Source organism: Pteropus alecto, unplaced genomic scaffold, assembly GCF_000325575.1.
Source record: "Pteropus alecto unplaced genomic scaffold, ASM32557v1 scaffold398, whole genome shotgun sequence".
NCBI lineage: Eukaryota > Metazoa > Chordata > Mammalia > Chiroptera > Pteropodidae > Pteropus > Pteropus alecto.
The window spans coordinates 4,840,640-4,850,815 of record NW_006442497.1 but is presented as its reverse complement, the minus strand read 5'-3'; the positions used below and the strand labels follow the sequence as shown (position 1 = coordinate 4,850,815).

Here is a 10,176-nt window from a genome sequence, read left to right as displayed (position 1 = left end):
TCCCACAGTTGGCCACCTTCTCTTTACAGTCGATTCTTTTCAAGTTTATCTATTTATGCAGAACATTGCCTCTTGTCTGTGCTGAAATGGGTTACCAGCCCAGGGACTGGGGAGATGAATTTTTTCCAGATGGGGCCTGGGCCCTCAGAGGGCAGGGCTGAGTTGCCAGTGTAAGGAAGGTTCCTCTCTTTTCCCCAAGTCACCTCAGCACAGATCCAGGCCAGACCTCAGACACACTTGGGGTACCAGGCTTGCCACTCCAAAGAGTCATTTCAGAGAAGACTGCAGTTCTTACGTGCAGGAAGCTTGTACTTTTCAGAAGGGCCAGTGTCTGGTCAGCATCGGCCATGTGTGGCCATTAGGAAATGCCACGTAATCCCCTGCAGCCTTGGGAAGTGTGTATGATCCCTCCTGAGCCTTGAGGAAGCAGATGTAGAAGAGCTGGGTAACTTGCTCACTTGGGCTAGCCCGGGCCAGGCCCGAGTTTTAAGTACTGCCTCTTCTCCCGCTCTGTGTTCCTCGGCCACATCTTGTCAAAAGACAGACACAAATACAGTCACAAACACATTCCGTCAGTGTGACATAAAGCCAAGAAAAAGTTATGATCTGTTGAATTCAAGTTTTCTTTGTTTTCAGTCAGAATCAAAACCATAGGCACATTCTAGGCTGATTCTAGGCCTTCTAATATATTTCTTTGAGGAGTTACACTATCAGTTCTTCAGCTGCATTGTCATTTCTGTGTCACAAACCATGGGTTTCCACCTTCATTCAGCCAGAGTTCCTCAGGTTGCCTCTGATCCTGGCTCCCCGGGTCGGGCCAAGCTCCACGATACTCCCTCCCAGAGAATGTGGCCATTTGCCCAAAGCCAGTCCTGCTGTTGGCCTCCTGCCTCCATGGGGCTCTCTTCAGGGCAGTGTGTCACAGTTAACCTGTGAGCCCCCATTTTCTCACCTATAAACCGAGGAAAATTGTTGCTCTAATCACCTTCTTGCCTTATAGTGAGAATAATATGGAATTTAAGTACTGTAAAACGTTTTGAGCATGTGTACCTAATGGCATAACAGTAGCTCTTATTTTTTCACCTCTGTTCTTGTTCCGTTACTGTGGTCATTCTCATTCTCATTATTAATTGTGCCATCACAGCTAAAGTGCCCCCAGCCCGAGTTCCCCTCTGCCCATCCTCCCCTGTAGTTGAACAGGTTACGATGCTGGGCACAACTTCAGAGCTCCCTCATTCTTCCTGCAGATCTTCCAGGTCCCCCTTGGGTTTGCTTTAATCTTCTTCTCTTGCCCGCGACCCCGTCCTCAGTGTGTGCCCCTGCCCTGACCTTCCCTTCCTCAAAGGCCTTTCACATTTCGGTCTTTCACAGCTTCTCTCACCTGGTGTCCACTTGGCTGTGCTCTGCTTGCCTTTTGACTTCAGCCAGCGTCTCGCTTAGCACAGCTGCCCTTCCTGTGGCTAATAACTGAAACGGATGCTGCCAGATATTCCACTCTGAACTTCCCACCTTTCCTGGACTCCCGTCATCACCACTGGGCCTCGGCTAGAATCGGGCTCTCTGTTTCCAAACCAAATGCCACCCAGGTGTTCCTCTGCTTTTGCTCCTCTTTCTTCTTTTTTGGAATGAATGACATTTTATTTCTGTTGTTAAACTGAGAGACCGGCTCTCTCCCAGGCTGTTTATGGCCGTTTATCTGTCGTACACAAGGCACCATTCTTGGGCAATGGATTATACAAGCAATAATAATTATTGTCATCATAGTTACCATTTATTCAGTGCCCGTTCTGTCCTAGAAGTTTCATGTACTTCATCTTACTGCACCCTCACGACAAGCCTATGTAGTCAGTATTTTTAGGCTTGTGTTCCAGATGGTGGAACCAAACTCAGAGTTAAGGAATTTCCCCAACGTCTCATAGCTTGAAAGTAGCAGGTTTAAAGTCAGGTCTCCCTGACTCCCCCCAAACCATGCCCCTTCCACCACATTAGAGTGCATGATCCCTGTCCTTGAAAATCCTATGACCTAAGGAAAGAAATATTAATAAATAATATAAGAATTTAAAGATGGAGGACATTCATTTAAGAGCAATAGCCTGGCTGTAAATGCTTCTCTGACTCAGGGGAGCCATGCTTCAGTCATGGGCTGAGCAGTCCTCCTGGAGGAAGTGGCATCTGAGTTGAGTGTTCAATACCTTGGTTCTGGGGGAGGGTGAGAAAGAGATGAGGGTGTGTACACGTAGGAGGTAAGAGGGTGTGAGATTGGCCGAGGAGATAAAGGGAGCCCACCGGAGCTGCAGAGGAAGCTTGGAGGGATGGGGTGAATGCCAGGTAGGAACAAAACCAAACTCAAAAAATCAGACAAGACTTATGCACAGTGTTTTAATGAAAGTACTATTGGGGGAAATTAAAATGTGGAACTGCGGTGTGAAATAGAATAAGGCACTAGATGCCCAGTTACCCCACCACCCGTGTCTGGGCAAAAACCCCCACGGTGGTTTCCCCAGCCCAGCAGAGCTCCTAGGAGGTTGGAGGAAGGCGGCCAGTGCCCACGCCCTGTGGCTGACTAGCAAAGCAAACACAGCCCCGGAGTGGGCCGGTCTAGGCCAAGGGGTGATCTCAAGGGTAACTACAATTCTCCAGCCATTCAATCCGGAAATCAAAGTGTAAATATGTTCACCTTCTCTGCACAGCATCTACTCTTTTCTTAGCTTATTTGCCCAGTAATGAGATGAAAGGGAACATTTACATGAACTTTTGAAAACAAATATTTCAGTTTTGTCTTCTCTCCTGTTCATTCCCCACCTCTACTCAGGAGTCTGCTGCGAAAAATCTGTTTGATCAGTGAGAACCAACCGGTTAATACATAAGCAAATGTCACCTATTGATGGGCACAACTGGAAAAAAGAAAATAAACCACAGGAGCCTTTCACAAATGTCCTATGTGGATCTTTAGAGGTTATTAGCTCTGACTCTTCCAATGTGAAGGACCAGGCAGACAGAGAATATGTATTTTGGTTCAAAACAACCAACAACAGATAACCAGTATGGCTTTCCATGTGATAAACAAAACCAAATAAAAAGGCTTCCAGGTAAAATTGCCCTTCATATCCCCCTACGTCCCACCTCCTCACCCCCAATCCCCCCTGCTCTCCTACCGTCCTCACCTCCCACATTTCCTTGCAGCTAAAAGGGAGGCGTGCCAATACAGAGTTCTGCTCTCATTCTCTCAAGAAAAGCCCAGCTCCATATTTTTCTCCTCCTCATCAGTAAGTGCCAAGAGTGGTTACCTACACTCAGCTGTGGCAGAGGTGTTGGCAACACAGCCTCCATAATTTGCAGGTTTCCAGTGTTTCACTGGAAAAAAAATACGGACCATTAATCCAGATGAACAATCTTCAGAAAACACAGCACTATGCCTGAGAGACTGTTTCATATCCTCCTCAGTTTGAAAAGGAGTTTGTTTTCTTACATCTTTTTTTAATTGCTATGAGCTGGACTTGTAAATATTGTAAGTGGTTGAGTAATACTCATCTGGTAAACTGACCAAAGGAAATGGACGTTTTTTTCCACTCATAACTCTGGTATCCTATGCCTGCCCCTGTAAGGGGCGCTTGGGTACTGGAAAGGAAAATCTGCCGTGCCAGGTGCCAGCAATACCAGTGCACGGAGCTGAGTGAAGCGCGGGGGAAACGATCCTGTTGTCAGGAGCCTCGCCAGGTGTTTTTGTGCTAGGGTTGGGGGCAAAGAGCATTCATTGTTTCAGAAGTTGGCAGGCTCCCAGAAATTCAACTGTCTTTCCTCGTTCTGAAATGTCAAACATTTCCTTAGCTGGGGGATGGATGACTAGACCCCCTGAGGTTTAAGCACTACTCTGAGGCAAAAGAAAGAAGTTCTCTCTTTCACATGTGACCGAATGCTATTCAAGTTCTTCTCGTGGCCATCCGGCAGGATGGTCTCCTGCGTCCTCTGGCTGGAACCGCTTTCTTATGTCTGAGGTATTGGAGGCTCTTCCCTGCCTCTGTCTTTAAGAAATAGCAAACCTTCTGTGCTTATGTGTGATAGTGGTGGTGGCGGTGTATATTTTTTAATGATGCCTTATCTTTTAATGAGACATACTGAAGTATTTGTAGGTGAAATATATCCGGGATTCACTTCAAAATAATATATGGGGGAAGGGGGCAGGGAGCAGGTGAGGGTGTAGATAAAACCAGATTGGCCATGAATCAATCCTCGTTAAAGCTGAGTGATGAGTTCATTACAGTTCATTGTCCTCTTCTGTCTACTTTTGTACTCGCTTAAATTTTTCCACCATAAAAAAGTTATAGGAAGGAAGGAGAAAAAGAGAAGAAGGAAAAAAAGAGAGAAGAAACTCTTTATCCCAGTTTTGCAGCGCAAAGAAGTTTGCGCCTCTCTCCCAGGTAAACCCCACATTGTGTCGGGAATCAGGAGCCCCCTGGTCGGTACTCCCGGTGCAGAGAAAGGGTAAGAGCGTGTGGGCCAGGGTTCAGTCCTACCTGGATTCCTCTTCCCAGCTGTAGTGCCTTAGCTAAGAGAGCAAGCCTTCCAGAACCTCAGCTCCCTCGTATATGAACCAGAAACGAGTCATCCGTCACTGAGAATTTAGCGAGGCAATTCACCCATGGCAGTCAGCATAGAACCTGGCATGTGTGAATATTCTATGTGTGCATGACTTAGCTCTCCAGCTTTCAGAAGATCCTTGGTTACTCTTTCTGAAACATCCTTCAGAGGAGAGAGCCTCCATTCATGAAGGGCACCAGAGGTGTAATCACATTCCAAGAAAGCCACACTTCTTAAAGAAAGGATTGCCATGATAAGGTCTGTAAACACCTACTCTTTGTCTGAAAGAATCCAAAAGGCTACAGTTGGCTTTTGCTTATCACTGTCACTTGCCATCTTAAAATAACTTCCTCATCTGACCCTCAGTGCACAACAGTTTTCTTAAACCTGTTGAAAATCTCCTACCCAAAGGACCCCTGTTTGTTCTGAAAGGATTTAAAATGTAGAAGTCTTATTTGCCATTGCTTTCAAAGTCTCCCTTTTCATCTTGGGATAAGAACCTAGTTTTTCACATATTATCAAGTGACACTATCTCTGGTGTTAATAGCTAAAATGCATTTTCCTTTTTTACAGGTATTGTATACCCTGTCACACCTTTACTGTGGCACAATTTGTATTATTCACAGTTTCTGTGATAGAGCAATTAGAAGCTTAGAGAGGAATCACTGTATTAATAACAGTTCCAGTAGACCCACCCACCCTTCTGCTAACACTGCTATTACAAGTCTCTGAAGCCCAGACCTTTTTTCTCTGTCTTCCTGGAATTTCTGCGGTGTTTATAGACCGGCATTTTCCACTGTTTGAACTGTTTTCTTGGCCTCCTTGACATATCTTCTCAGCTTCTCTCTCTCTATTGTCTATTCCTTCTCTGTCTTATAGGCTCTTCTCTTTCAGATATTCGATACACTTAATCACTTATATAAAAAAGAATGTGTTGTGCCTCTTTTGTGAGCCAGGGTCCAGTTTTGGTACTGGGGATATGGTGGTGGACTAGACAGCCACAGTCCCTGCCATAATCGCTCATGTGCCAGTAACTGAGGACATAAATCATGATTTAAGAAGGGTCAGTGCAGAGATATAGAGGGACAACAAAAGCATGGTCAATTGGAGATCTAAAAGGAGTTCCTTGAGGAAGTGACACTGATGCTGAGTTTGGAGGACGAGTAGGGATTAACTAGGCCAAGAGGGAGCAGTGCTCTCTGGGCAGAAAGGACGTCATGAGTAAAGGCCCTGAGGCAGGAAGGAGCGTGGTGTGCTGGAGGAACCGAAGGCCAGGATGGCTGGAGCACCGATACAGAGTGTGGCTTCAGGGGTTGCAAGGGCCAGATTGTACAGGGCCTTCTAGGCCACCATGAAGAGTTTGGATTTCAGTTTAAGCATTTGGAGAGTTTTAAGCCAACAAGTAACCCGATCTGATTTCCATTCCAGCTAAATTATGGAGAATGGATTGGGTAAAATGAGCAGCAGGTCAGTCCACTACAGTGGCTCAAATAGGAGCTGGTGGTAACCACTGATGCCTTGAGGCCTCTTCCCTTGGACTACAAGCTTTGTGTGTATAAACTAAAACTGGATGTATGGTTTCTTCCCAACCAGTTATTATTCTTGATATTTTTGTTGTTATTGTTCTCATCACTTGTTCTGCTATTCTTATAATCACCTTGATTTGAAAATTCAGGGTCACTTCTATCAGCCTGTCCTTTGGGCCGTCACAGCCTCAAGCCTGAACCCTTGCTGTACAAGGAGCGTCTCAGCCTCAAGTGCTCTCCCAGCTCTGATCCTGCCTGAGCATCAGTGACAGTACTTCCTCCTGAAAAGTCACTCATTATCTCCCTTCTTTCCTCAAACACTTGGTCTTCCCCGCTTGTCTTAGGGTAAGCCTGGGCTCTGGAGGGCCAGCAGTTGCTCTGGAGGCTCCACCTCGGTCTGTCTGCTTCTCCCATTTGCATTATTTTTTTCTTGACACCAGTCAAGAAGTAGTGGGATTCCTGCCCAGGTGAAGCTTTTGGTCAACCTAAAGATGTTTCTGGAGGAAGAAATGAATGAAAAGATTTGTTCTGATTTTGGTAAGAAGATGGACTGAGATAATATTCAAACACACACATACCCCCCTTACTACAACTGTCTTGAAATGCTAGATAAAATATTACAACACCCCCTAAAATGTTAATGCATAGCTGAATTTACAAGGAAGAAAGGAAATCCCCAGATGAAACAAATGGAGAGAGAACTGGAAACCAGAACCTAAATGAATGAACTGATACTGCAGCTGGGTCATTATCAGCTATAGTGATGTAGAGCAGAAGCAAAATTCTGTAAAGGCCAGATAGCAAATAGGTTAGGCTTTACAGACCACAGACAGTGTGATATCTTCTTTTCTTTTCTTTTTTTTTTTTTTTTTACAACCCTTTAAATACATATAAAGCATTCTTAGCTTCTGGGTTGTACAAAAACAGACCACAAGCCAGATTTGGTCCATGGGCCACAGTTCGCTGACCCCTGATATAGAGGCTTGGGTTTATGTCCACATGAAGACAGGAGAAAAAAATCCTAGGTCCCCAAGAGGGAGTACTCTCAAAAGATTGGATCACAGGGAGATGACAGGGAAGCTTGCCATATATTTTTATCTTCCCTCTGTAGTTAAAACTGTGGACATGCTATGCTTACATGAGTTGGGTTTTAAATTTATACTATATAAACTACAGTGAACCCTGGGGATCTGTGAACTTGGAGGAGAAAGCTAATTGCATTCCACTAACCTCTAATTGAGACTTAGCATTTTCTTCAATTAAGAAGGTAGTCAGAAGACTATAGTTGTATTAATAGGACTTGTGACTTTGTCACCAATAAAATCACAGGTATTTTCACATCAAAATATAGTACATATATTATTATTTCAGAATTTAAAATGTATATATTCTGATAAGTATGTTTCCGCATAATTGGAAATTTTAAAACACACCTCTAAATACTTATTGGGCCAAAGAATTTCTTGATGAAATTTTTTAAATTTTAGAATTTTAAACTAACAACGTTTATTTCACATCAAAACTTGTTAGGTTTAGAAGGGTAATATTTAGAAGGAACATGGAAAATGAATAAGTTAACTTTTAATTCAAGAAGTTACAAAACAAAATAAATACAAAGAAAGTCTGTTAATAGTAGGATTAATAAAAATAAATGCAGAAATTAATAAAAAAATGAAATAAGAGATGATCAACAAAGTCACACTTCTTCGAAAAAATTAATAAAAAGGCACACTTGTGGCAAGGCTAGTCAAGAAAAAAAAGAACGCACAAATAAGTGGTGTTAGAGATGAAAAGAAAGATATAGGGACAGCATAGCGTTTAAATTTTAAGAGAATATAATGAACAGTTTTATGCCAATATGTTTGAATACTCAGAAAAAAATGGGAAATTTCCCAGAAAAAATGTAATTTAACAAAACTGACTCGAGAAGAAGGGAAAACAGAATTCCCAATGTGGGAAGCTATCCAAGTGTGGAGTGAGTGTTGAAAAGACATTGAGCAGCCATTCATTCATTTATTCAGCAAATATGTATTGAGTCTCCGCGCCAAGCACTGTCATGGAAGCCATGGAAGCTGGGGGTGCAGCAGTAAATGAATAGTCAAAGCTCCGTACTCTGTCAGTTCTGTCCGAGAGAACTTTCTATGATGATGGAAATGTTCTTTATTGTCTCTGTCATATGGCAGGCATAGGCCACATGTGGCTCTTAAGCACTTGAAATATGGTTAGTGCAACTGAGACACTGAATTTCTAACTTTATTTCCTTATAATTAACTGAAATTTAAATAGCCAGATGTGGCCAGTGGTTATCTAGATAATAAGATCAATAATGTGTTAGTGGCTTCCTATGAGAGAACAAATTGTTGAACTTCCAAGACCTCGACCTTTCCAGAAATAGCTCCTCTGTCTGAGGTGGGCAGCTTTGGTGGCCAGACAACCTTGTGATCCTGCTACTTTACAGAGCATTTTCAGGCGCTTTATCTTACCTCCTCCTCACTTCCCTCTTGAGGCCTCAGGAGCTCAGGGATCCTTCAGTAAGAAAACATTGAGTACTTGCTTCGTGGTAGCCCCATCCCATATCTGGAATATGCCACGACCATGCTGCCTCAGCTGCCTGGCTTGGTAAACACTCATTACTTACTGGGTAAGTGTAGAAGAGAGTGAGCTCATTGAGTAAAGGGGCTGTGTTCGCTTTGGTCTGCTTCATCAGCGTTGCAGGAATAGGCAATCCTAAGTCTGGATGCATGAGCTAGGGAGATGGAGCGGGATTGGTGGGCGGAGCTGGGCACAGGGAGCAGACTGGTTGGGAGCGCTGATGCTCTCCTTTTTCTTCCCCCGCCAAAAATTTTAGGAAATAAACCAAAAAAAAAAAAAGTTTACTAATATAAAAAAGTTATACATGAATAAAAAGTCCCTTTATTGCATATTTTTACAGATGGATGACATAAGTATCTTGGCTCAAGAAGAAAAGGCAAAGCCATGTGGATAGTGGAGAAAATGAATTCTAGAATGAATTTCTTTTCTAAAGCCCTTTGCTTTATAGATGTCTCATCAATGCAAACAGAAAATAGGGCCAGGCTGCACACAGAAGCTATACTGAAGGGGCCAAGCGTGCACATCCCTCCTCACCCGAGTGCTGAATAAGCAGATGCTACCCAGGTCCCAACAGTCTTGCTGTTGGGAGTGATGGCACTTCACTCGCACAATTATTGAGGTGGTGGGGGTGGAAATTGACCAGTGTCCCTGGAGCCCCTCCCTTCTGCACCCACTGGCCTGCAAAGCCAGAGCTGAGCAGCAGCAGTGCCCTGGGGCTGCTGACACTCCCCCCACACACACACACTGGGGCACAAACTGAAGCCTCCCAGGAAACAGATATACTGGAGAACTGCATCTGCTGTCCTCTCCGAAGATACTTAATAATGTTCTTCTGTTGTGTATCATTCAAGGAGTCTTTTATGCTTCTGTTTTTCAGGGATGATAATGGTGATTTTATTGCTGCTTGTGGCTATTGTGGTCGTGGCAGTCTGGCCTACCAACTAATGGCAATAAAGGGACCACCAGCTGTGACACCTGCCAATGATGAAGAAAAGCTCGGCACTCTTTTGATACATGAAAGCTGCTCTCAATAAATTCCCCCAAAGCTCTGAACCCTTGATGTATATTGCCTCAGTGAAAGAATATTACACAGCAGCTCTAGAGAGCTGCTTGGAGTATCAGGCTCAGTGTGACCCTTTTGGTTCCTTGGTCATTTTGGTACTAGCCCAAGGTTCCTCAACTGCCCATGACTGCCAGTGGATTCCAGCCACCCCTTTGGGCACCCTGCGGGCTCATACCAAATTAATAGATAGTTCGTAACCTTGAATGTCTGATCTGGGAAGTCACTTGTCCATGTAGGAAATAAGCAAGCAGCCCAGGCCATGTTGTCCAGTCAGAGAAGGACTGACATGAGGACTGTGACATGGGTACACATCTCAGTGTATAACCACCGCCCTGCCCGAGACACCCTGCAAGGCTCACCACTCCTTCTAGTGGTGCTTGCTGCCATTGCTGAGACTATTTCTGGACTCTGCTGGGA

The 10,176-nt window shown here is 44.2% G+C and overlaps 1 protein-coding gene across 2 annotated transcripts in view; it reads left to right on the top strand.

Annotated features, from left to right (window-relative positions):
• STX8 (syntaxin 8) overlaps positions 1-9,749 on the top strand; it is a 226,396-nt gene extending 216,647 nt beyond the window's left edge. For both annotated transcript variants that reach the window (XM_015597349.2, XM_006922384.3), the window contains one exon: positions 9,574-9,749. In XM_015597349.2, the coding sequence (XP_015452835.1) occupies positions 9,574-9,641 (68 nt within the window). In that variant the 3' untranslated portion in view covers positions 9,642-9,749. The remainder of the gene's footprint in view (positions 1-9,573) is intronic.
• The last annotated feature ends 427 nt before the right edge of the window (positions 9,750-10,176 follow it).